The following is a 26,780-nucleotide window of genomic DNA, read 5'->3' as shown; positions in this document are numbered from 1 at the left end:
AAAAAGGCTCCTGAGAGAAACACTGGCTCAAGTCAACTTATAGAGACAGAAGTTTCAACATATAGCTACCGAGGGCTGAGCTTTTTATTAGATGTTGACTTGATTCCAATTTCTTTGGCTGTCTCTGACTATTCTCTTTGGTCTTGGAATATAAGTGCAACCACTGAAGTTCACCTATGACAGCAGAACATCAGCCAGCACCTTGACACATTTTATACCCGGCAGTACTGTGCTGCATAGTGAGATGAGAGGTAAGCAGGATGTGGTTCACACTGCAGCGTGCAATGGTCTGGAACAACAGCTACCCCTGCCTCTTGATTTTAAGGGGAAAAAGTGTGATGCTACATGGATATAGTGTAATAATCCCTTATGTTTCACCAAGTGCAACAAACTGGATTTAGGCACAAACAGCTCCCTCTATGCCCTTCCACCTTGCAGTTTTCAGGTTTCAGGACAATTTCATCTTGTGACATTGTGAAATTCAGGAATATCTAATCTACCTGACATAATCTTGCAATATACAAAATCTTTACTATTTGCTTTTTAAAAAACTATCAATCAATAGCAGTACATGATTACTGCTATGAAGCAGCCAGAATAACAGGATCATATAAATATCTGTCTTACTTAAATGCTGCTAGTCATTGCTACTTTTTGTAGGAACGTAAATATGGTATTGCAGAAGTCAGCAATGAAATTATATCATCCTTGAAACTTTTTTCCTTGAGAACTGCAATGTGAGGTTTATCCAGAAGCTAAATGTTAGGTTAGAGACCAGAGAATAATCCCAGAACATCCCAAATTGTCAATAATACCAAGGATCCTGTTCAGTAATTTGGTGGCAAAATTTGGGCAACTCCTTCACCATTTTTTTAGCAGTGACCTCTGTGCATGCAATGCTGATGGCTCAGTACTTCCAAGACAATGCACTCAAACCCAGTCAGACCTGTTAACATCAATGAACCTGTGACAATTCCAGACATACATGTGTGAGAAATGACTGCATGGAAACCACTGATAAAACAACACCTATTGGTTAAAAACAACTCACAAAAAGAAATTAAACATCACAAAGTATATTAACTATTAAAATGAATTTGGTCTTTGGTTTCAGAGGGAGCCTACTCTGGATTTACTCCTTCAATTCCTTCTGACTTCTCGTCCCCTCAGGGGCTGGGGAGGCCGGAAGTTTCTCAGCAAGCAGCAGGCGACCTCATCCTCAGCAGTGCTCAGGAGGCTGCGGAATTTGGCCAGCTGTAACCAAAAGACACACCAGGTTCAGCTGAAAACCCTCATGCAAATACTCATGAAAAAGCATGTAAATAATAAAGACACTTGTCACTTTTTTCCACCTGAAAGAACAGAACTGTATTTTATTAAGTCACGGGGGAATGGCAATTTCACCATTTCTATCCTTGTAAATGAAAAGGGGGATTACTACTGAGAAAATATCCCAAAATACATGAAACTCTGCATAAGGATTACTTGTTTCCTTTATTCACACTTTGTCTTCCACAACCTGATCTAAACCAGGGGGTGTTTATACCTTTTTAGCTGGATTTCATAGTTTGGAGATTCTGAAATGCTTTTTGCCAAAAGATAAGATTATGTTTCTTTGTCATACAAACATTCTGTGTATGTTTCCTTCTTCAAAGAGGATATTCACAATTAACCTGGAATTGCAGGTGTGGTGCTACAGAAAGCTTCTGCCACTAGCACTTACTCAAACCAAAAGAGTCTCTAAATTCTTTCATTGTGAAGAACTTATTCATAACTTCCAGGACAAGCACTTACTCACAACTCAGCATATGCTGATCTCAGCAGAAACCCCATCAGAGCTCCATGTCTAAACCTTGGGAAATCTGAGGATGATTTCTGACCTAAGTATAGAATTTTGATTAATTCCTAATCTTTCCAATAGTTACTATTTCTATATATCACTTTACTTCCCTCCTAGGTTACCAATGGTAGGACAGTACCAAAACCATTCCATTATAATACAGCATTTAGTTGTAATGGCACATTGCATCATAATGACATTAAGAGCAAAAAATATCAATGCTACCTTGCTTCACCCCATTCTGAAGCTAACGTTTGTATTCAGGGTCCTGTAAGTTTTTAAATAGCTTAAAAGCTATTTTAAATTTCTTTCAACCTGAAAAGTGCAACAAAAAGTCTGTAGTAAACTCTAAAGCCCTAAAGAAATCCAAACTTGAGGAATAAAATTAAATGGTAGAACAATATCAGTCAGGTGCTGACTGAACAATCACAGTGGTGGACATTAGTGAAAACACTTTAGCTGCACGCATGTTTATATTGACAAGAATATAGCAATTTCTACTTTAATACGTAAGATATAGCTAAAGTTTATGAAAAATTACTAATAAAGGATCACTATACTGGACACTTTCCCACACCATGTTCCTGAGCCTGTTACATGGCTGTTTGTATGCAGCATTTCACATTTTAGAATGTATTTATTACAGATTTGCCCAAATAGGAAACTTTTAACCTGAGAAATGGCTTATATTTGGAAAGTTGATACCTTAATACAAGTTTCCAATCCTAGATCCAAACAGTTGCAGCAAGCCTTACAAAACCAGATTGAGGGGAATAAGGAAGATATATAGGTGAGAAAAATACACACATTGAGCAAATAAATTACTTCGAATCAGTTGTAAACAGAAATTTGAGGTTTCCCAACCAGCAGCCCATTCAGGGAACGTTCGTAACACTTATAGCAAAGACTGAAGTCACCATTTCTGCTGTGTGCTCTCTACTCAGAAATACCTTACACCTAAGAGGATCAGCCCGCTGGGTGTCACTGTTGCCAAGTTAAGATACATCATGAAGCTTTTACAAGAATTGCAAATAGACCCTTTTTTGTGGCATCACAGCTTTCCTAAAACCCCAACTTATCACAACAGTATTCCCTCTACATAAATTCATCAAGTTTTATGTATTTAGAATGGAAGCAGACATTTGCTACTTGTCTGCCAGAAAAAAAAGGCCAAAGATGAGGTTTGAGCTGGATATATAAATAATTAAATCAACTGGAATTCCAGAATTTCTAAGCATCATCTGAACTCTTTTTTTAGGTTCCATATGGATTATTTTTGTTTCTTAATTGTTAGTCTATGCAGATTCTTTTTCAAAGTTAATAATAAATAGCTGTTACAGCAAGAAAGGCAACTAGTCAGAACAAATTTGATAGACAAATTTTGACTTTTGAAAATCTTGTAACATCTGCAGTGCCACCCATAATATTGGGTGGCATTTACAATTTCCATTCTTACAAAAGCAACACTTCTATAGCAGTGAGAAATCCAAAGATACCTGTTCCGAACAAACACTTATGGGCTCTCTCAGAACAATCCAGATGACACTCTCAAGAAGAGGTGGAACAGTGAGAGAGCCAAAGTAAGTCCAGTAGTCCAGGGACTTGGGAAGCAGACAGCTGGGATCAAAGTTTGTGAATAGTGCTTTTTTCCCCTTGAAAGAAATAAAAGAAAATACCAGGGCAATTATTTAAAAGCAAGAGGCAAGGTAAATAATGCCAAAGGAGGTAGAGCTTGTTCCACTATCAGGTGGGCTGGCAGCATCTTGGCTGATGACAGGAGGTCCTCATCACCGCCCTTCTGATGAGGTCTTACCTCAGAGACAGCTTTGCTGTGACTTTCCTTGATGCCAGCAGGACACCATGAGAGGTGTCATGTTAGAACAGGCTCCCCTAAGTTACAGATGACCATGAGATGGAAATGGTGGGGAGAAGACAAAAGATGTTAGACTTTCAACATGGTCTCTGTGGGGCTGGCAGAGTTACCCCACAGGTTACTGCCACTTGCTTCCCTCCTCGCTCCTCCAAGGAATTACTTCTGTTTCCCCCTGTACTGGATACCAGACCACAGATGTCTGTCTGAACATCATGTTGGGAGTCTGGCTAATTTCTCTTGCACAAGCAATAGGTTATTTCTCACTCTGTACCTCAGCAAAACAAGGAAGGAAGTATTTTCCTAATCTTTTTTATAGCTTTCCATGAAGTATGTTTTTCCCCTGTTACTATCTTCATAGCAATAGATATATCAGAGACTGGGTTCTGTGAGGAATTAGCTGTTTCCTCTGATCTTTTGCTGTGTAAAAACTATGTTTTGTCTACTTAGTTTCAACTTAAACAGAATGCACATAAACTGACTCAAATCAGGTATCAATCATTGGGGATAAGGAAACATGGAGGTACAGGGAATAGCAGCCAGGTTTCAAAAAATAAAAAACCTGACCAACAAAAGCAACTACCAATATTAGCTAGTATTCTTTTAGAAGCACTTGCTCACCTTGATTCTGATGGTGTCCAAGCGGTCAGTAATCTTGTTCAGTTGAGGGTTGCATTCACCAATCTATTAACACCAAAGAAAAAAGAAACACTGGAGCTCCAGAGAAAAGCAATGAAAATTAATAAAAAAGCAAATGCATAATGAAACTGCTTTATATAACTGGAGTGACTGAAAGATCTGATGCACCTTCTGTACAAGCCCGTGACTACCTGGTCCTTAGAAATAATACTGATCATAAAGAAGATTCACTCCCTTGCTAATAGTATTCTGGCTATTCATAGTAATTACTTCAGCCACAAAAGAATTACAAACTTTTCACTACAGGGGTATAGAAATGATTTATCTTTCATGTTTTAATATGTTGGACATTAAAAGTTACAGACTGACATCAGAAATTTAAACTGCTTATAACATTGAAAACTATGTTCTTACGTGAGAACATTCCAAACTGAATTTGTGTGCTAAGAAATCCAGTGACACTTCCTTTGAGTCATTGTAATGCAAACTGGAAAGACGGAATTACTGAACTGCTGAAGCAGTTCTTTGCAACCGTGGCACGGAATGGCTCTCTGACTGTGCCAGCACCAGTACTAGCTGTTCTCAGGAAGCTGTGTCAGCCACCAGAAACCACAGAATTTACCACAGCCCTGTCTTTTGCCATAAATTGTGAGAATTCCCCATCTGCTTCTTCATACAGAATTCAGTGAAGCTGTTGCACAAATCTAATCTTAGAACAGGGAGAGAAGGCAAAAAAGATATAAAATAATTATTAGGAAATTCTCCATTTTCTGGCTCTGCATTATTTAATTATTATTTTCTAGAAGAACTTACCAGCTCAGAAACAAGCCATTAAAAAAACCATTTAAATCAAGGGGTCCCCCTAAATGAACATGTTAGTCAAGAACAAGTTACTGGGATCCAAATGGGGGCAGCTGAATTAAGTTCCACATCTAATGTTGTTTGGGCTTGCAGACTAGGCAAACTGAAGAGTTTGACTGTCTTGAAAAATCTATTAAGCTGATATTTTTATTCTTAAAGGAGCACACCTTTCTATATTGGCAGGTAAACACTACGAAGGAAATAAATATAAAACAAGTTTCTCTTTAGTGATGCTTACACAAACCATCACTGTTATCTCTTTGGGCTTATAACGCAGATTTATTATGAGGGTTGAAGCATTCTCTACTTACCTTCAGAAATACAGCCATAACTGCTAGTCCATCTGACTGACAAGCTGCTTCAACAAAACTGGAATACTTCTCTGCATTCCAATGGACCACATGAAGCTGGAAAGCAAAAGACACAGACAGCATCAACGCTCACTGAACTCAAGTAGTGGCAAATAAATATTACAATTTTACTGGGTTTGACACTCTATTTCACTCTTTTGTATGCAGAATCATTCAGTGTTCTAAATGCAGATAATTCATGAAATCAGTAAATATGTAGTTCACACAAATGGCAAAAGCATTTCCAGTGGCTAAGATTATTAAAAATTTAGTAGCAATCGGCATACCACAGTGCCTGTCAAATTGCTGTTGGGTCCCCAGAGTTTGAACCGAGAAGTTAGGACAAAAAAAAGCCAATGATTATATAACTGGAGGTTTAAAATCCATTTTTAGTACAGCTGATTTTAAAAAGTGATTGGAATTCATGAGGATGTCATTATTATTTTACTCTTTTTCTTTAATCAAGCTTTCAGCAGCATTAATCATCCACATAAATAGCCAGAAAATAGGCAAATACACATAAAACTTGCACTGACCCCTTTTCCCTTGTTTAGCTTAAGGGAACATCAGCATTTCATTTTTGACACTTTTCAGCTTGATTATCTCAGGTTTGAGCATTTGCATTTTCAACATGCATTATTCTGGAAGTGTCCCATAATATTTGCCTAAGAAGCTTAAACACCACCCAGCCAGGAGGGAAGAGGAAAAGCTTGTGATGTCTATTTCCATGCTACTTAAGTTTAAAAATTAGGTTTCCTAATTCCTGACCACTCTTCATTACGTGAGCTCCTGGTTCCCAAGAAGTTCCAGGTTGTTCCAGCCTTGAGCAATGGTCTGGCTGCCAAACTGGAGAGAGCACACTCACACAGCACTTAGGTCTGACTATTTCACAAACATTAATTACTTTCACGAATCCTCAATGGATTAGTAAATCTTATTACACATAATTTTTAGTTAAAGATGCTCAGAAGCATGGCATGAGATTGGCTTTTCTAAAATTGGTGACCATCTTTTCAGATTTTGAACTTCAAGAATGAGGAAAAGAAACTCATTGAATGACTTAAACTGGGACAAACCCATGAAAAAAAGGACTTCCTTTTGGAATACAGCACGTACAGGACAAGTAAAGTAAGAACAATTTAGGAAAACTGAAATCTGCTTTAAAAGATTTCCACATGAAGCAACATGGCTGCATGGCTGAAATACGAACCTAGAAGTATGAAGATTTTTATTCTAAATATCAATCCTTGCTTAACTTCTATAAGTTTCAATTTTCCATATCTATAAAATGGAACTCTTACTTGGTCTTACTTGACATCAATATTTTAAGCATTTGGGCTTTTGCAGCAAGTAAGGAATCCCTATCATCAATAATGTCATCAATAATAATACATGTACAGCTATGATGACACCCATGCTGTCTCACAGCTTTAGAAATCCTTGAAGGAAAGTTGCTATGAATATTATACACTAAGCCAGGAGGAGAACATAGTCCACTAAACCTTTCTCAAGTGCATTAATATCCTGGAGTTCACAGTGTCTGCACTGCTTCCTATTATAAATTCACAGAACCTATGTTGAACAACTTTTAAGCAATTACATTTTTTCATACACAAAAAGGAAACAGATACTCTCAGTCAGAAATTACCTTTATTGTGGATTTGGGAAAAAAAAAAAAAAAAAACACCATCAAAAACAACCCAACAAAGAGCAAAAAGGAAAATTCCCACAGCTACTAAAAGCCCACTCCCTCATAGCTTTGCCAAAAAAACCCCCAGAAGGTAACCCACCAAAAACCAGAGCCCCTAAACAGAGTGTGAAACACTTCTGGGTACAGACCCGTTCTCAATGGCTTGTGACTTCTCTAAGGAATATATCCTGTCTTACCACCGTGGTGTCACTGCAGCTTGTGAAGAGACCTTGATCAGCCCGTATGTTGTCACAGAGAATGGAGCCATGGGTCTCTTCTGCTTCCTGGAGGGCTTAAGGGGCAAACCTTGCAGACTTCTTTACCTGTACATGAATTCTTTCTTCAATTCAGTCAATGCTTTTTCTTCAAACCTTGCACATCTTCCTTACAAAGGTGAGCACTGAAAACATCTTCATGTCTCCTTCTGAGGTATTTTCTTTTGTGTGAATAATATTCAGAAGCCTTGGTTTCAATTCTGAGTTTCTTATCCCAAAGCCAAAGTGACATCTAGAGAGCTTCTTGTGGAGGGTTACCCAACCAACAGGTAACAGAAAGGCCTTTAGACTGGCTAGAAATTCAGAGATATTTTCTCCTTCCATTTGGTTTCTTAGATGGGAAACATGTATTTTCTCAGCTAGAAATTTGGGTTTGGTACTTAATGGTTTTAAAGCACCTCTATTAATTCTTTATATTCCATCTCACCTGGTTCCTGTGGAAAACATAAGCCTTTAAACACTGCAAATGTCACTTTTCCCCATTAGTGTTAGAAAATAGATCTTTTTTTCCTGACCAGTATCTCTTATAGCATTTCCCGTAAAATCTGATCACACCACAGTGCATACATTACATTTATTTCTTCTGTAGTATTATGCCTTTTATTTGGCCATTTATTCTTATACTTTTTACTTTTTAACCTCAGAAAACTCTGACACTGTCTGAATCACAAGTCTTTAAAGACCTCAATCTCCTGAAAATATTCCATGGTACTTCCATTTGCAAAGAGGAATGTCATACTGAGAACTTCCTCCTGCAGATTACTCAAATACAAAGGAGACAGAGCAGGAGTGAATGCTCTATGCCAGAGCAGATGGTGCACTTCTCCCTTTGGCACACCACCTCCACTGAAGCACAATCTCCACAGACAGCAGGCATCCCACAGATATTAAACCATGGTTCTCAAAGTCATAACCACCACATTGCTAAGACAAAATGCAACATTCCTATGTCTTGCATAAACTTTACAATACATAGGCCCCAAATCCAATAATTCTGTGGTTTGTCATTGAAGATGACTTTGAAAATATTCTCCAAGGAGGAAACAATGAAAGACAAAGTTTAAAATAACTCTTGAACATTAAGTCTCGCTCTTATCGAGCTCTTGTCTTCTGTACTCCTTTTTTAATCCTCTGCAAAGCTTTCAAAGAGGTTCTCCTTTGAGAAAGGACCAAACAAGCAACACTTCAGGAAGACCACTTTTCAATAAAATGAGGGGAAGATGAAAAGCAGGAAGAGGAAGGGCAACATTACTCTCATAATGGAAAGCTAGTCACAAGCTTAGAGGTACAGATGACTCCATGTAAAGCCTTACCTCTGCCGCATACTTCATCCCATCCACCGTGTGCTCAGAGCCAGCTTCATCATTGGACCCCCAGTGGAAGTGGATCTGGCGCAGCCTGTAGGTCCCGCTGAGTGGCCCCCCAGTCAGCACTAGAAACCCAAACAGAGGAAAAGGCTTCACTGAGAGAATGGAGTCTCTATCCATATCCTCTAACCTCACACCAGACTTCAGTCTTCGGACACTCCTCTGCTCCTGCTCATAAGTTGTCTCAGACGGCTTTCCATTTCTTGGAAGTGCTACAGAAACTCTCACCTGTCGAGGATATGACTATGAAAATTGCATTTATGGGCAGATTAGTGGGTTATGGCCCACTAAAGGGTATGCTGTTATTGTCAAGGTTGGATATTTCTCTGAGAATGGGAAAATACTTCTATTTTTCAACACTCAAGAGTTTCCTCTCTTGATTATATTCAAAAGAATCACTAAGAAATTAAGCTCAAAATATAGGTTTTATGAATAAGGAGCATGATCATAAAAAATTAATGTCAGCAGAATTTATTTTAATCTTTGAAATTTGGTGGAAAATAGGAGGAGCTTAAATTTTCAGGGCTCTTTCCTTCATTTGCAACTAGATCCAGTTATATCAGATTGAAGTCTGAGGAAAAGGAGTTTATATCAACATAAATAAAATTAAGCCAATGCTACATGTGCATTACACAACTGCAATATTACTGATAATAAGCCAGGGCTGGAAAGCATATCCTTATGAGGAGCAGCTATGTACTTTGGGTTTTTCTAGTTTTGAGAAAAGGAGGCTGAGGGGTGTCCTCACTGCTCTCTGCTTCTGTGGAGGGCAAGCAGAGAGGGAGCTGCAGGTCTCTTGTCTCAAGTACCCAGTGACAGGACTCATGGGTAAGGAGCCTCAAAGCTGTTCCAGAGAAGATTTAAACTGGATGCTAGGAAGCATTTCTTTACCATGATGATGGTCAAACACTGGAACAAGCTTCTTAGAAAGGCTGTCAAAGCCACAGGCTTATCAGAGTTTAAGAGGCATTTGGACAACGCCCTTAACAACATCCTTTAACTTTTGGTTAGCCCTGAACTGCTCAGGCAGTTGGACAACATGATCATTGCAGGTCCCTTCCAACTGAAAGAATTCTCTTCTCTTCTCTTCTTCTCTTCTCTTCTCTTCTCTTCTCTTCTCTTCTCTTCTCTACTCTACTCTACTCTACTCTACTCTATTATTTCTATTTCTATTCTGTTCTGTTCTAATTCTATTCAAACTAACATGCATATGGGTGGGTTTTTCATTATTTTGCTTTTGCAAGCACTCACAATTTTCTTGTCAGACTTAGAATCAAAATATCTCCTCACAGAGCCTGGAATGTGAATTACACCCAGAGACATTCCTTATTCACAGCAAAACAAATCACTCCACTCGCCCAGCTCTGTATGTCCTCTGAGTGTTTGGGATTCAGTCTGGAATAGTTTACTGGCTCATTACAGAAATTTTAAGGGGAAATGAGGGGAGATTTAACCAGATGTTTTTTAAATTAAGAGCAGAAGGGACGACAATAGCAATTTTTTCTCTTCTAGGTTTAGTGCAAAACCTACACTTTCTTAGGAACAAAATCAACCAAATAAAGATGAAAGAAGAATTTTTAAGTTGCCTATTTGCTAATACAAGTAGCTTGGATAATGAATAAGAACTGGGACTGTTTATTCTGGGGAAAAATATTTAACTTCCTTAAAGCTTCAACTCAAAAAACATGCATTTACACAGCCTATAAACTTAGCAAACAGAGGAGATGGGGCAGTGGCAGTTTAAAATTCTTTCTTTTAAGGACTGTAAACTTTGATGCAAATGATCCTAGAAAAGTGTAAAGATCAGTGTTCTAACTGGCTGAGGAAAAACTATTATGTAGAAATGCACCAGCATGAAATATTTATGCTGAAAACTGTGGAAAATGGCCTGTTGATCTATTTGTGCCGCATCACACAGTGATGGTAAAACCATTTAATTTCAACAGTAATTAAGGAAGAGGGTACTCAGAAGTTTTTAAGGCAAATATCAGTATCTTGAATTTTTAAAAATATTGGAAGAAGATCAATAGAGCAATTTCAAAGAATGGAGCTAATGTGGTACCAAACAGCATAAACAGACTTACACAAACAGTTACAGACTTCAAAGCCCAGTTCCAATGTTGACCAAAGTGAGGAAATAGTTCATATGGGAGTCAGTTAATAATGCATTAGAAGATGCTAATGTATTTAGTACCAATTAATTTGACTTTGTTTTCATGAAACTAACACATGGCAGGAGTTCTTACTTCACAGAGGTGCCCCAGAAGCCAAATTTGGGCCCTAGAAAATTCAGTGTTTTTTGAGCAATGACCTGAAAGAAAACAAAAACAATACTGATAAAGTTTGTCAGTGACAAATACTAGGGGAAATAGTGAATTACTCAATTTATGTTTGTGGACTGAAGAATCTGGTCCATGCATAGAAGACATGGAGTCTAGTGAAGGAGACTGGGTATTCCATCTGTTAATTATCTGATCAACATCTGTCAGTGCTTTGACACAGTATGAACTACATCCATGGAGATACGACCTGGGGAAAGCAGTGAGAGGAGGATCACATTACCATTGCTTTGGTACCAGGAGAAGCCTAGAGAAACATTGCTCAGGCCCTGTCACTTCATGAAAGGAGTTAAGAGGGTGGAAGAGGTTCTTGGTGTATTCACATTCATTAACTTTTTTTCCTTTTAAACTGTGAGGGTAATTAACAATTAGAACAACTTACCAAAGGCTGTGGTAGGTTCAGCATCGCTGGAAAATTTGAAATCAAGATTGTGTATTTTTCTAAGAGATGTGCTTTAGTTCACCAGCATCTACTAGGCTCGAAGCAGAGATTAATTCTGGGAAGTTCCGCAGCATCTGACACAAGGTCAGACTGATCATTGATGGTCAGCTGGTGGCTTTCAGGCAACATCCAATGTTGACAGAAAGTTTAAACCTAAGACTGTTCAGGAAACAAAAACATGATGCTGTCTTCATCTATGTCTCTCCCTCTTGCCACTAAGAGCTAATAAGTCCTCAGGACTAAGGGGTCATCAAAAAATTAGTCTTTCTCTGGCTTTGATGCTTATGAAAGCACTATGGACTTGAATCCTCAGCTAAGCCTCACACAGCCACAAAATTATTTTATTGCTTGAAGATTCTGCACTCCTACAGCTTGAAGAGATGCATGCTACCTTGCCCAAAATCCAAGAGAAGGTTTCAAAGATGAAGGCAGTAACATTACAAATACTACATTACAAAGAAGTTCAGAGAACTTCTAAATAAGAATTATTGTTTGCAAAAAGGGAAGCTACATACCCCTGGAAAAGACTTGGGCAATAATACTTTTCAGAGAAGAAAAGGGATTACTTGGGATCTATTTCACTTGTTCTGTATTCGCTCTTATTGTCATAAGAAGGCCAAGTATAGGTGATAAAAAGGGGAAAAACATATAACCAAACCTGCAGCTAAATTCACATAAGAGATTTGAGTGATTCGGTTGGAATGAACCTGTAATGAGACACAAAGGATTCATCTGCAGTGAGAAAGAGAGAGCAGCATTTGAAAAATTGTACACAACACTGTTCAAACAGAGAGCTGGCACTATCCAGCTGGTGCGGGTGGATCAAACCATTCCTGTAAGTAGGGAATCCCAACACTTTCTGAGAAACACAACCTCGAACTTGTGTCCAAATATGTTCCCACTCTGCATCATGCTGAAAGGCAGGGAAAAAGGAATCTCTCATCCAGAGGAGCAAAGCCTTACTGTTTATTAGGAGTTCACACCCAGCAGTGAGACGTGTCCAGGCTGTAGGCATTCTATTTAGGAACTGGTGGAGAAAGTTACAGCGCATGAGTAAAGGAACAAACCTGATTTGTTGACGGTGTCATCAAACTCCACACTGGTGGAGTGCCCGTTGTTAAGGATGATTTTAGCAGAAGCTGGATCATAACTGGGATTTAGAGGACGGAGGGAGGGATCATACTTGGTTTCCTCAGTTTTGATGTCAATAGGTGACTGACGGTCTCCATTAGCGACAGGAAAAACCTCCTTCCAGTGGGCAGGCCCTGCAATGCATTGGAGGAGAAGTCTAAATTGCTGACAGCAACCTCATTGTTATGAAAGAAAACTCTACTTGAATTGTCCTCATCTGCATCTTTTAAATTCAAAAAGGATGCATCAGGAAAACACAGATAAAACATTCAGCTACTTTTGCTGCATCATATTGCAATAGCAGTTCTCCAGACCCCTCCATGTACCTTGCATGCACCTTTAAACAAGGCCACAGTATGTAGATAATTATTCCCAGGTAAGACTCAGCTATGCACAAGACACAACAAACGCTCACTCAAATCAGGCATCCTGTATCCAATGGGCACTATGTCCCAATAAATTTTTGACATGCCATTTTTTCCAAATATCATGTCTTATTGTGTCTTTAAGGATTGCCTCTTTTCTAGGCAGAAATTTTTATGCCTTATTCATTTACTGCAAAAGACCTGAGAACCCATCTTGCACCGATCACTCTGAATGAGATGGAGAGATGTCAAAAAATGCTGAGTGGTTCCTGGAGCCTGACGGCAGTGCCTGGAACCTGAACACACTGCTGCACCTCTGATCATCTCCTCCCAGCCCACCAACTGCGCACACCAGCTGTCACAAAGAAGAGAGACTGCCACCCTCTAATCATGAAGTGTCCATGCACACAGGCACACATACACAAACACACACTAGTTTAGCACTGCCAAAATCAAATAACAGGAACATTCAGGACAGTGGTGCCTGCATGAGGTTTGTATTTCTACTGCCTTCAGCTGATGAGAGTAGATCTTCCAGACACAGAGCCATTGACCCAACTTAGGTAGAAATTATAGGACTAAAGAAACTGTTAATCAATACCAGTCATCTCTACCTTCCTCTCTCCAAGCAGGCTAAGCCAACTTTTCAGCCAAACCTGAAAAGTTAATAAATCAATAATATGGATATGAGAAAATAGCAAATAACCTCCTAAAACAGTAAGAAAATCTTCACTGATAAGATGTGTGAGTTATCTGTTGTTACCTACTAAGCATCAGAGAGTTCCCAATAATTCACAATTAGAGTATATGTGCCATTGTTTAACTATATTTGGATAAGAGGGTAAAGAAAAATATGAACAGCCTGGGGAATATATTCTATAAAGACAGAAAATAAGGTTTAGGATGGAAAGGAGGGGACAGCAAGGGGAAAGAAGAAAGGAAAAAAAGAAAGGTGAAAGTCTGCAGGGCAAACGATCTTCCAGTATTAAGAACAACACAGAACTTGTTTTTCCCCCAGGCTTCTAATGGGTAAAAGGCATAATAAATCAATTGAGAGACTGGATATATGAAATACTTAATATGAGCATCAGAACCTGGTCAAATAAAATCTGCATCACTGGAAATCCTCATAACTAACTCCCTATACTGAAGATAACTGACCTCAGTGCAAAAATTGGGTTTGAGTCTTTCTGCATGGCTTAGCACTTAAATAAAAATGATGACAAAAAAGGACGAAAACATACGATGCAGTGGTTAATAGCCTAACATCAAAAGCTGTTAGGTATTTTTCTTTCCTTGACTTCAGCAGAAGTGAAACTCACAGGTGCTAAAAGCACCCATGCACCCCGACAGTAAATCAAGGAGGAAGCGCCCACAGCGCCGGGGGCTGCAGCTCGCACAGCACCTGGGCAGAGAATGATTCTCCTCTGAGCAGCACTGAAAAACAGAAGGGAAAAACTTGTAAAGAATAGCCTAAGACTTAAACCTCAGAACAAAGACAAAGGCCTTCAGTCCTGATTTTAAAAAAGTACTTTTTTTAATTACTTCATTAACTAAACTCAATAAAGAAATAGATTCTGAGGCAGAAGATAAAAATCCTACTGGTTTGAAACATAACACTTTTTAAACTTAATTCCTCTCAGTTCACGAATGGTCATCAAAGCTATTCAATATTCTAACTACTTACAGTTTAGAACATAATTTTAATTGTGTTTTGATCCTAATACCCTGTAGTTAGGGATGCAACACAAAATTTTATTTGAAGAAGCCTACTCCATAATTTATACCTCACTACCATGATTTAGAACTCCTAGAAAAAGTTTATTGCTACTTAATTCTAATAATTCTAACAATCCTTAACTGAGAAAAGCCAAAAATATATTTATGTGCTTAACTACTTGATCTCCTATTGCTCTGTCTCAGAAGTAACTGTAGTTACTTTAATTAAATTATATGGATGACTTGTATTCAGAAATAATACAAAGTTGCCAAAAAGAGGACCCAAGGCTGTGATTCTGTCACTGCCCAATTATTTAACAGTAATACAATATTCAGTTCTAAAATGACATTATTGTTGGTTTGGCACTTGTTCTTGGCTCAGATGACCAAAATACTGGTTTGCTGTGGTGATTAAACATCTACCAGTAACCAAACTACCAGACATCTGACCTTTCAAAACATACAGGAAGGTATCAAGAAACTTCAGCCCATTTTATACCACTAGGTTATATCAACAAGTATTACTTTCTATGTAATCTATTAGCAATCTAGTACAATTACCATGCTTTTGTCCCTCTAGGAAAACTGTGACTCAATTCATTTCTACAGACCCCAGCCCAATGCAAACTTTGTGTATGACTGTTGTAAAAAAAAAGCCATTACTGTTGAAAGAGATACTCAAATACATGTCTATAATCAGATTTAAGCCAGCAGGGTCTCCAGGGTGAAATTTTTTTCTGAATTAGATGCCTCCATATTAAAATAATGTACACTTCAGTTTTCTAAATATGCACTTTCAGGGAGTATAACTCATTAATTCACCTCCTTTCATTTTTTCCTTTACTGAATGAAAGTGATTAATATACCAATATTTGAACTTATGAAATCCTCTCCTGCTGTTGGGAAAATGTTCTCTTGCTAGAGGCAATTTTCTAGTAGCACTTAACAATCAAAGCTATTGTGACTGAGATTTATGACTAAAAACTGAACCATCTGCTCTGAAGATTTCATGCCTTTATTTTACACAACATTACCACAGGCAATGAATTGTCTGACACTTTTAGGTCAGACTATCGCTGCACATACCACTCACCAGCATTGCACACAGCCAATTCATGAAACAGGTCTCATAGGAAGGCAGTTAGGAATTTGGCAGAAAACAGAACTCACTATAGCACCTCACAGTGCTGCATTTTTATCCAGCTAAAGCTAAATATTAAAAATTTCATCAACAAGACAACTTGAGACAAGTCTAGTGAACACACTACAGGATACAGCTGAATTCTAATGAGCCTCTATATGTGCATAAATGGAGCATGTACAGGTGAAAAGGGGTTTGGGTTTGTTTGTTTTTTTTCACAGTTTGTTATTATATATAGAGAATTCATTATTTTAGAATGGTCTGGCCTTGACAGGATCATATCCTCATTTTGTCGCAGACATATTTTATGAAAAATCCTTTTGCCAGGATCTTTTCTCCTGAGAAGCTGAGAAGCTTCAGCTTCTCCAGGTTTTGCTGCTTTGGAATGTGATCTGGAGAGTTGTTTACCCAGCATGTAAAATTGTTTTTACTTGATGACCAATGACAGCCACCTGTGTTGAGGCTGTGAGCAGTCCCAAGATTTTATTATCCTTCCATTCCCTTTTCCTTGCTAGCCTTCTGATGAAATTCTTTCTTCTATTCTTTTAGTAGTGTTAATATATCATTTTCTTTTAATATATATCATATAATATATATAATAAAATTATAAATCAGCCTTCTGAAACATGGAGTCAAGATTCTTGTCTCTTCCCTCTTTCCCACCACATCATTTATTTCTAAAGAGAATCCATTGTCCAGTTTGTCAATCACAGAGTGTTTAAATTTATAAACTTAGGTTTGCAAGTAATACAATTGCATATTAGGTTACAGGAAGATGAGCTCAAACAAAAGCAATTAAAAATTCATTATGGGTAAAATTAAGCACCTTTTAAAAAGCAGATATTGAAATGACGTAATTATTCTCAGAAAAAAAAGTATAAGGAGTTATGGCTCAACTGAATTATCTTAAAGGTCATTTGCAATCTAAATGATTCTATGAATTAATATCCCTTTTATTTATAAAATGCCTTAGCATTACTGTAGTAACTAGATCAAGAGAAATTTTTGCTGTAACAGACAATACATGTAAATAATTACCATATATTTCATTAAATGAATAGTAAACTGAAGTCAATTGTTCTCCCACTGTGGTCCCTTCCAACTTTACTCATTCTTTGATTTGCCTTTTAACTAAACATGTAAACAAAAAAGGACTCAAGGGGCAAGAATATTCCCATCCTGATAGGAACCTTGAGCAACAGTGAAAAGCATGCATGATACCACACTGAAGCCAGTCTTCAAGATTCCAGTATTATGCCTCTACATATAAGCAACATCAAAACTGTGAGATAAGAAAAGTGGCAAGAAAGCAAAGGCCAAGGTTTTCACAGAAATAAAATAATGCCTTCATGCATTTCAGAAATAGGTGCATCAAAGTAACCAAAGTAATCAAAGTAAAGAGAACTTCTGCATTACGGGTGTGTGACAAGATACTGGTAGCACGGAGGCTGCAGGTGTGGCTCCTGTGAGAAACTGCTGAAGCTTTCCCCATGTCCAATAGGGCCAGTGCCAGCTGCTCCAGGATGGACCCACTGCTGGACAAGGCTGGGCCCATCAGGGACAGCGCTATCACCCCTGGGTAACAGATTTAAGAAGGGGGAAAAGTTACTGTGCAACAGCAGCTGAAAGAGAGGAGTGAGAATATGGGAGAGAAACAGCTCTGCAGACACCACGAGGAAGGGGAGGACACGGTCCCAGAGCCAGAGCAGATTCCCTGCACCATAGTGAAGACCAGGGTGAGGCAGCTGTGCTCTGTATGGAGGTGCACAGTGAAGCAGAGATCCAGCTGCAGCCCATGGAGGGTCACAACTGGAGAAGGTGGATGTGTCTTGAAGGAAGTTTTGACCTCATGGACAGCCTACACTGGAACAGGCTCCTGGCAGGAGCCCATTGGAAGCCCAGGCTGGAGCAGGTTTGCTGGCAGGACTTGAGGTCCCCTGGGGAATCCACGCTGGAGCAGTTTGTGAAAAACTACAGCCTGTGGGAAGCTCTCACACTGGAGAAATTAATGGCAGGCTGTTTCCATGGGTGGGACCCTATGCTGGAGCAGGGGCAGAGTGTGAGTAGTCCTGCTGCTGAAGAGAAGGGAGAGGCAGAGACAACACGTGATGAACTGACCACAGCTGGTGCAGGAGAGGACACAGAGAAATCCTATGGAGTGAAGGAGTGAAGTTGGGCCAGGGAGAAAGGGAGGGTTGGAGGGAAGGTGTTTTATTTTCTCATTGCCTTGCTCTGATTTGATAAGCAACAAATAAAACTAATTTCCCCAAGTCAAGTCTGTTTTCCTTATGAAAGTAACTGGAGAGTCACTTAACCTCTGAGCATTTCAGTCTATTTTCTCTGCCCTGTCCAGCTGAGGAGTGATACAGTGGCATTGGCAGGCACCTGGTGTCCAGTCAGTGTCAATACCTAAATCTTTTAATACTTTACCTAACGGTGAGCCCATGTCCTTAAACATAGATATTCCATATATGCAGACATGTATGTTTTAATATTTGCCCGTTTACTTTATGCACATAATGATTTATGTTGTGACTGTTGCAAGTAGCAATTACAGAACTCAGAGTGAACACAGATGTCTTTTCAACTCTTCAGGCAGTCAACCACACTATATAACTGCACCACATTTAATTTATTTCGCTTTATTTCTGTCTGAATTGCAAAAAGTAATCTTAGTTTCAGAGAAACTATTTTCAGGGCCACGAAGGCAAACAAAATTTTCAAGAATCAGAGAAATTTCCTTCACTTGCCGCTCAATCAAACAATAATAACAAGAAAAATCAGTAAAATAAATGCAGTAGAAGAGAAAAAGCTAAGAAATAAAACTGATGCTAGGGAAGAGCACTGAAGTGTTTGATATCCATGCCTCCCTCCTGTGAAAGGTGTGGTGAAGGGCATGGACTCATGAGGAACTATCCACCCCACAGCTGCTCTGGGGCTCCAAGAAAGGAGTGAAAGGCAAACTCCCCTTCAAATATGTTACCAGGCAGGCAGTAAATAGAGTTTTATAGGAGAGACAGGGCCCCAAGCATGGTCCAGGGCCACCCCAGTAGAAATTCTGGTCGCTTCCCCTCTCTATAAGTTGAGAATAGCAAACAAGAAGAGACAGGATAAGGGAGGGAAAGTGGACTTCTTATCTGGGCAGTGCAGGTGAAGCTCAAAGCATAGAAACATATGGAGAAAAAAAAATTGAAAAACAAGACCCATTTACGTCTTCAGGGGAGGGGTAGGGCAGACTGCACAACAGCAGATAACACACCCAATCATTGCAACATCCCTGTGATCCACCACCACTACCCAGTTTTTCAGGAAAAGTACATCCATCCAGAAAAGATGGAACATGAGGGCCAGGAAGGAAAGGTAGTACTTTCTATGCACAAACAGTATTCCAAAGTCCAAGCAATATGCACAAAGTCTAAGAATATGCACAAAGCATATTCTTATAGGCATTAGTATATGCAAATATATAGCTGTCTCACTTTGCTGTCACAGCATTTCATTTCTTTGTGTACAGACAATATAAGATATTCCACGTATTTTATCAGAGTTGAGCCTACAATTTACAAAAACACTTTTATTTCTACTTGCATGACTTGTGAGACCGTCTGCACAGTGGAGCAGCGTTTGCATGACTGAAGATGCAAAACAGAGCCAAGTCTTTAAGCCTGCAGGTGAGCCCATCTTGGGACTTCAAAGACTGACAAGATGAAGGAAACCACTGAAACAACTAAAGTCCAAAAGCATCTCCTCTTAGGTGCATAGTTATATATTTAAATAACCCAGTCAAGTAACTAGGATTTCCCACCGTGTAGTAGAAGCAGAACAGAGCTGGAATCAGAAAAGCACTGCTGGAACAGCAGTTGCGATCAGTGCAGCTGTCAGCCACGTACTCGATCTGTGCACGCAACTGTTCAGCTGAAGGAGCGAACGAAATCCCAAGCGGCAGACCGGACCCGGAGCCAAGCCCGGCCCGGCTCTGCAGGCGATGCCGCACACATGGACACCTCTCAGCCGCCTGCCTTGCAGAAAGCCGAGACAAAAATCGGCTCGCTCTCACGCTGCAGAGCATTTCAGCTCACCCAGCTCTCCCGAGGGCGCTGGGCTGCCGAGCCCAGCAGCGGCAAGCGCTGCCCGCCGGGCCCCGCTGCCCGCCCCGACGGCCCCGGCCCGGCCCCGGCCGCTGTTCCCTACCGTTGTGCTCGTCGTATCCCCAGTGCAGCATGGCTCTGCTCTCCTGCCGGCACGGCACGGGACAGGACAGGACGGGCTGGGATGGGACGGGATGGGGCGGGAGAGGCGGCTGCGCCCGATTTGAAGGCGACGGGGCGGCGACGCCCCGATCCTCGGGCGCTGATAACGAGACCTGCAGCGCTCCGGCCTCCTGGCCCGTCCGTGCCTGTTGTCGCCCCAAGCCCTTCGTCACCCAGGCTCTCCCCAGGCTCCCCCAGCACCGTCGGGGTGGCCCGGGGGACGCAGTGCCATCTCTCAAGAGTCCGCTCCAACAGAGGGAAGGTGGCTCCACCAGCCCCCGTCCCGCCAGAGCACGAGTTGTGCGGCAGTGCCCATTACTGGGGTCACTCCCGCCACTCCAGAAAGTAAAGCCAGTCCGCACCGCTGCATCGCTCCCGATTTTCTCCCAGAGGCGTAAACCAAATTCCCTTTGGAATAGGTCGCAGGAAGATTTCACGTTTTCCGAAGTGGGGCCGTGAAGGCAGAAGGGTGTCCCACAACCCGCTGGGAATTTATCCAAGCGCCGCGTGTGCCGGGCGCTGCCCGTGGGCAGGTGCTTGAGGCAACGCGGAGCTTTGGACTCAGCGCTTGGGCTGCGGGCGCGCGCCAAGGAGCTCCCAGCTTTCCCGTACTGCAAAAGCTGGCTGCGAAGGCGCGGGAGAGGGAAGCAGGGCCGGGGCAAGGCTGACTCCGGGACCAGACAGGGACAGGGACAGGGACAGGGACAGCGCCACTCCGCCACTCCCGTTCCCTGGTGCGGCTCCACAGCGCCCACCTTAGGCGGCGCACGCCCCCTGGCGGCCCCGCGCGGCGCTGTGGGCCATTGGCGGCTCCCTGCGTCACAGCTCCGTGTGACGTCACCCGCCCGCGCGCCGCTGCCGCCGCCATGGGCAAGAACCGCGGCGGGGCCGCCAAGGCCGGCAGCGTGTTCCGCATCGCCCGCAGCGGCGTCCTCAAGGCCAAGGCCAAGGGCAAGGCGCGGCCCGTCACCTCCGGGCTGAAGCAGGTGAGTGCTGCGGCAGCGCCCCACCACGGGGAGGGCCCCTGCCCTGCTGCGGCGCCGCGGGAGGCCTCGGCCCGGCGGGGATTCCTCCCCTTCGACCTCGGTGCGCGGCGCAGCAAGCGCTCGGAAGTGAACAAATCGAGCTGGTTTAGGGGCAGTGTGCGTCCGGGCACAAACCGGCAAAGTGCACGATTATTACCCGAAAATTAGGTTTGTATGTGGATGTCATCTGGAAAAAGAGGATCACAGGAAGTTCATTTGACTAATCCGCAGGCATATGCCACAGGAGGCATCGGGCTGTGCTTGAGGGGTGCCGTTTGGGAAGAGTCTGATAGTGTCGCGCCTTGTCCTCGGGAATGCGATGCTGAAGGGCGCATCCGCAGTTCAGCGAGTTCGCCTTCACCGGACTGCATTCACAGCGTCGCTGAGGGTGTAATTCAGGGTAGAGTTTAACAAAATGCCTTGATCCGAACCACTGGCCATACTTCGTACTACTAACAAGGGGACGTCCTGCTCCTTTCCATCACGTTCCTTGTCCCAGGAAGGGATCCCTGTGCCAGACTCTGGGCTACATTCCCACAGCTCTCCTTGATGCTGGCTCAGGAACTCTACGCCCACTAGGTGACTCAACTCGCTAAATCAGCAGTAAAAGGCATTAAAAATACATTTTGCATTTTTATGTGCTGGGTTGGTGAGTTGAACAAAGTTAATTATGAATGAATGAATGCAGAGAGAAGCATTCTGGTGGGGAAGAACCAGAAAGGATGGAGCCTTTTCTGATCCAGTAGCTGTTTATTTGCCTCAGCTGTCAAGTAAAACTGTCAGTGAGATGCAGTGAACATAGCTAGGAGTGTGCATTGCTGGATGTTTTGCTCTTAATTCCTCTCTGCCCCTTTTTTGCCCCTTATATGGCTGTGGTGCTCTGTAGATGCTTCTGTACACCAGTTTAACATATTAAAGCAATAGAAGAACAAAGAAGCAAAAATAATGTTGTTATTTTGGTGTCTGTAGAAGAGCACAGCCCAGAAGAGAGAGAGAGTGGGTCATGGAGTAGGGAGCAGTGCAGGGGAAGAGGGATGGGGGTGATCTAAGCAAGAGTTTTCCTTTTGTGAGCAGTGAGTCATTGTATGTTTTCTTCTCAAAGCCTGCCTCCAGCCTGAGGTGTGTGTTCTGCAAGAGTTCACCTGTCCCTCTAGAAAAGCATCTGGTAATAGAAATAATAAAAGCAGATAGTGGCTTGTTTTCTCCATTTGATGCAGTTGCAGTCTGCTAGGGAAACACAAGTAAATGGCTTTTAAAAAAAAGGCCGTTTCAGATTTTCTCCTGCAAGCTCCACTTGACAAATTAATCTGGTGGACAGACAGGAACAAACTTTACAAAAAACAATTTCATGTTGCTGGCGTCACATCTCCTCTTAGTCTAGACTGTTCTGTATAATAAAGGGAGAAACAGGTTTAAAATCATATTCATGAAATGTCTGAGTTTCATAGTCTTGAAAAGCTTATTAGGAGTAAAATTTTATTCTCTGTGTTTGAAGCTGTGTTCTTTAATGCATTAAGCCTTTGGGCTTAATGTGATTTACTTATCGTTAAGCAGTATAAGAAGATGCTCAGAAAAAAAAGTTGCTAAAATGAATTTACTCATTAATAGCTATAAGCTCATTGTAACTGTTCAGACAACTTTTGATGTAGGTACCCATGCTAGCTATAGAGCCTCTTTCTGTGAACAAGTCCTGCCTGACTACTTGAGGATATCACCATTAAAAGTGACTGGAACCTTCTAAAACCCCTGTGAAGATGGTGACAAGCCCTGACTGAACACGTGGTCTTTGTACATCATATTACCAACAGTCCATCCACTCTGATCAGAGCTGGGAGCTGGGGCTGTATTTCTCCAGTCACTGTCCCAGTGAAAGTGTTCATCTGAGCAGCCTGTTCTATCAGCCTCATTGCCCACTGCTTCTTATTACTGGTTTTTATGGTCAGTGAGAATGGAATTGTTACTGTATAGGTGCTCTGAAATTATGGAGGCTTTGAAAGTGAAATGGATATGTGTAACCATTCACAGTTTGCTCCTGCCTGTTTAAATTGCTCAGAGATGAACTGTGGGGATGCCCATTGAACAGCAGTAGGTATGCTGAGATTTGGGGTTGCCTGAAGACCTATGAGCATGCTTCTGGAATGTTTGCAGTGTAATAGGTTATTACCTGGCTGTGATCCTGTTCCAAACTTTGGAAGCAACAGGTGCTTGGGCTCAGATCAGCTGAATCTTCCTTTGCTGCAGTAGTGAGAGTTTATGCCCTCTTGCATCCACCCTGCTCTTCTACCACAGACAGCTGTCCCCAGAGTGCAACACATGTCCATATTCTAGCACTTCCTCTTTGAAAGTAAAATCTTTGATGAAATAACTTATAAAGGCAGACTTGGGCTAAAAGAGAGGCTGAGGTGCCCAGAGATACACATTCCACTCTGCTACAGCTGCAGAGTTTCCTTCAATGCTGTGGCAAAACCTGGTAGACGTTGTTGGCCAGACCTACAGTATGAACAGTTAGGATGCAAGGTGTGATGATGAAGGTAAGCTACTGGAAGAAATTCAGCATACTAAAATAATTTACAAATTGTATTTGGTTTGAGGGGCTACAGGCTTGGCTTCTCTAAAAAGCTGCCAGAAGCTTCCCTTATGTCTGAAAGGGCCAATGCCAGCTGGCTTCAGGATGGACATGCTGCTGGCCAAGGCAGAGCCCATCAGGTACTGGCAGTGCCTCTGGGTTGATGTAGTTCAGAAGCATACCACCAGCAGCAGTCAGAAGAGGGGAGTGAGAATTTTTTAAAGAAAAAGCCCTGCAAACACCAAGGTCAGTGAAGAAGGAGTGGGAAGAGGTGCTCCAGGTGTCTGAGCTGAGATTCCTCTGCAGCATTTGTTTGACAACAAATTAAATTCATTTTCCCCAAGTTCAGTTGAGTCTGTTCTGCCTGTGATGGCAACTGGTGAGTGATCTTTCTCTGCCCTTATCTCTACCCATGAGCCTTTCATTATATTTCCTGTCCCCTGTCCAGCTGGAGAAGGCAGCGATGGAGTGGCTTTGGTGGGCACCTGGCATCCAGCCAGGGTCAGTTCACCAAAGAGAGGAAGGAAGGAACCCTTCCTGGGGCTTCATGCCAGCTAAGAGGAGCTGAGGCTGGTGTAGCAGTATAGACTTTTGTTTTCTTTGTGGTCTCCTTCTGGATCACTATGGGCTCCCATTCCTGTAGAGCAAGTTTAACTCTTAATTTTGAATTTATTAGTACACAGCTAGATGACCTAATGAAGTAACAGGTAAAACACACCAAAAAGCATGTAACACTGGCTGCATAATAATTGCACAAAAATGGGGCAGTTTCACATCAGTGGAATTTTTGCTAAAAATACTAACGTATGTATTTTTTTCTCTCCCAGATAAACATTAAAAATGCTGAAAAAGTTAGCACAATAAATAAAGCATTTGCTGAAGTTCAGAAAGAAATCCGGCAGCTATCAAAAGGTACCACAGCAGAACCTCAGAATACTCAGCAGGTAATTTCCCTTTGTAAAAATCTGAACAGAATGAAAAGAATGTGTGTTTAAAGCATTATAATGTGTCTCTTAGGCTGCAGGCAATAGCTCAGTTGGTCAGTGTGGTGCTGTGTTACCGGGCTTGCAAGGGTTCCTCAGGGGTGAAGAGATAGACGAGAATCTTGACGTCATGATCAGAAGGCTGGATTTATTAATTTATGATATATAATACATTAAAACTATACTAAAAGGAATAGAGAGGAAAGTTCAGAAGCTTGCTATCTAAGAATAGAATAGGAATGAATCAACAACACAGCTCTCTCTGATCTGTCCCAGAGAGAGCTTGGCCCCTGATTGGCCCTTAATTGTAAACATGGAACATGGGCCTATCACAGGTACACCTGTTGCATTCCACAGCAGCAGATAACCATTGTTTACATTCTCTTTCTGGGGCCTCAGCTTCCCAGAAGAGGGAAAAATCCTAAAGAAAGGATTTTCCACAAAGGATGTCTGTGACAGTGCTGGTAATACCAAGGTGCTGAGTTCAATCCTTTTAATGGCCATTTACTTAAGAGTTGGACTTGATGATCCTTGTGGGTCCCTTCCACTTCAGAATATTCTGTGAATTTATGCAGTTGATTTAAAGCTAGAATCCCAGTTTTATGAATTTCATTTGTGTGGAAATGCTGAAACCTAGTTAGCATGTTCAAATTCTACAAAACTACTAAAGTAGAGCGAGAAGAGGGTGGCAGCCATGCTGAAGCACACTTCAAAAGCATATTTTAAAATTACATTCTAGCTGATATCTTACTGGTTTTTTAAGTTAGTCCCAACTCCATCCCCTTGATTTGAAGCTTGTATCTCTACATGAATACACACAAGGAGGATGAACCTGGCTGTTCCCTACCTGAAGCTCCTGACAATGCTTTGAAACAAACAGTTCTGCCTCTTTGTTCCTGATTCCTAAGCCTTGTATTACCTCATCAGAAGGACCAACACCTGAAGCAGCAATTTCTGTAGCAGAGGTTTCGCCTGCAGCACTTGGGGTTCAAGACAGTATTTCTCTTGCCTTTGTCTAGTTTTTTTTTTAATGCAGGCCTACCTGCAGTCTTGCACAAGAATTAATTCATAAACGTTTAATGCCTGACAAGTTCCTCCATGTAAACTCCTTCTGCTGACTGATGCTCTAGGCACAGTTTCAGGGAGAGAAAGCAGTCCTTCAGGATGAGATGCAGATGAATCCATCCTGCTGTTGGGGGAAGCTGGAGTTTGGGGAAGTGGACATGAGTTGTCAGTATGCCTGAGGTGATGAAGTTTCTGTACAGCTGGGAGCAACTAAACAAGTGTCAAATACCTTAAGGAGAGGCTGAGGGAAAAATGAAACGTAAGTGACAGTGCTGCCAGCACAGGATGAAGCCAAGCCAGGATTTCAAGGCTGTTGGAGCCAGTGGTCCTGTCCCTGCTGGCTTGTTATTTATTCCTCCAAGAATTCAGACTGTACTACTGCTCCTGTGCTAGTAGGGCTCTACACCACTCAGGCTGTTACAGTATTTTCTCCAAAGTTGCAGAAGTGTTGTTGAGAGCAGTTGTGTTCTAAAAGCTGAGCCTGTCTCAGTTGGGCTGTGTGTGTTACTGGTACAACACTCCCAAAGCACAAAGCATTTTCTGCTTACATATCAACTTCAGTGTATCCTGCAATCCCCCCAAGTTATTGAAGTATAACTGCAAAATTAGCTGAAATTAAATATATAAAAGTCTAATCTTCTGGCCAATGGATATTTATTTAGTCTGGTTTGGTTTTTTTTTTCCAAACAGAATAAAAAGAAATTGTTTTCTGCTTTAAACTGAAACTCTTTTTTTTTTTTTTCCAGGTTTCCACAAATCTGGAAGAGGAGCCAGCAAACGTGGATGCTGCCACAAACCTGTTATCTCAGTTGTAATGCAAAATGGACAATGAAGGGGTTGCAAGAAATGAAAGACCACAATA

General features: G+C 41.5%; 2 protein-coding genes across 3 annotated transcripts; one reads left to right on the top strand and one right to left on the bottom strand.

Moving 5' to 3' along the window:
• Positions 1 to 1,140: 1,140 nt before the first annotated feature.
• On the bottom strand, positions 1,141 to 20,251 carry LOC128946562 (carbonic anhydrase 13-like). Of its 2 annotated transcripts, XM_054290478.1 has the most exons (8): positions 20,221 to 20,251; positions 12,741 to 12,938; positions 10,977 to 11,012; positions 8,839 to 8,957; positions 5,522 to 5,617; positions 4,332 to 4,394; positions 3,337 to 3,492; positions 1,141 to 1,254 (listed from the first exon to the last, which is right to left on the bottom strand). In XM_054290478.1, the coding sequence occupies exons 1-8, from the start codon at positions 20,249 to 20,251 to the stop codon at positions 1,141 to 1,143; spliced, it is 813 nt and encodes a 270-aa protein (XP_054146453.1). The 2 variants fall into 2 exon arrangements, with proteins under 2 accessions (XP_054146453.1, XP_054146537.1); XM_054290562.1 differs by lacking the exon at positions 10,977 to 11,012.
• Positions 20,252 to 21,116: 865 nt separating this feature from the next.
• Positions 21,117 to 26,752, top strand: RBIS (ribosomal biogenesis factor). The gene is made up of 3 exons (XM_054270106.1): positions 21,117 to 21,265; positions 24,698 to 24,814; positions 26,665 to 26,752. Exons 1-3 carry the CDS (start codon positions 21,146 to 21,148, stop codon positions 26,731 to 26,733), a joined length of 306 nt encoding a protein of 101 aa, XP_054126081.1. The 5' UTR covers positions 21,117 to 21,145; the 3' UTR covers positions 26,734 to 26,752.
• The last annotated feature ends 28 nt before the right edge of the window (positions 26,753 to 26,780 follow it).

This window comes from Melozone crissalis, unplaced genomic scaffold, assembly GCF_028551555.1.
Source record: "Melozone crissalis strain CALT ecotype California unplaced genomic scaffold, PUWL_Pcris_2 ptg000002l_1, whole genome shotgun sequence".
Lineage (NCBI taxonomy): Eukaryota > Metazoa > Chordata > Aves > Passeriformes > Passerellidae > Melozone > Melozone crissalis.
This window is presented reverse-complemented; position numbering and strand designations above follow the sequence as displayed.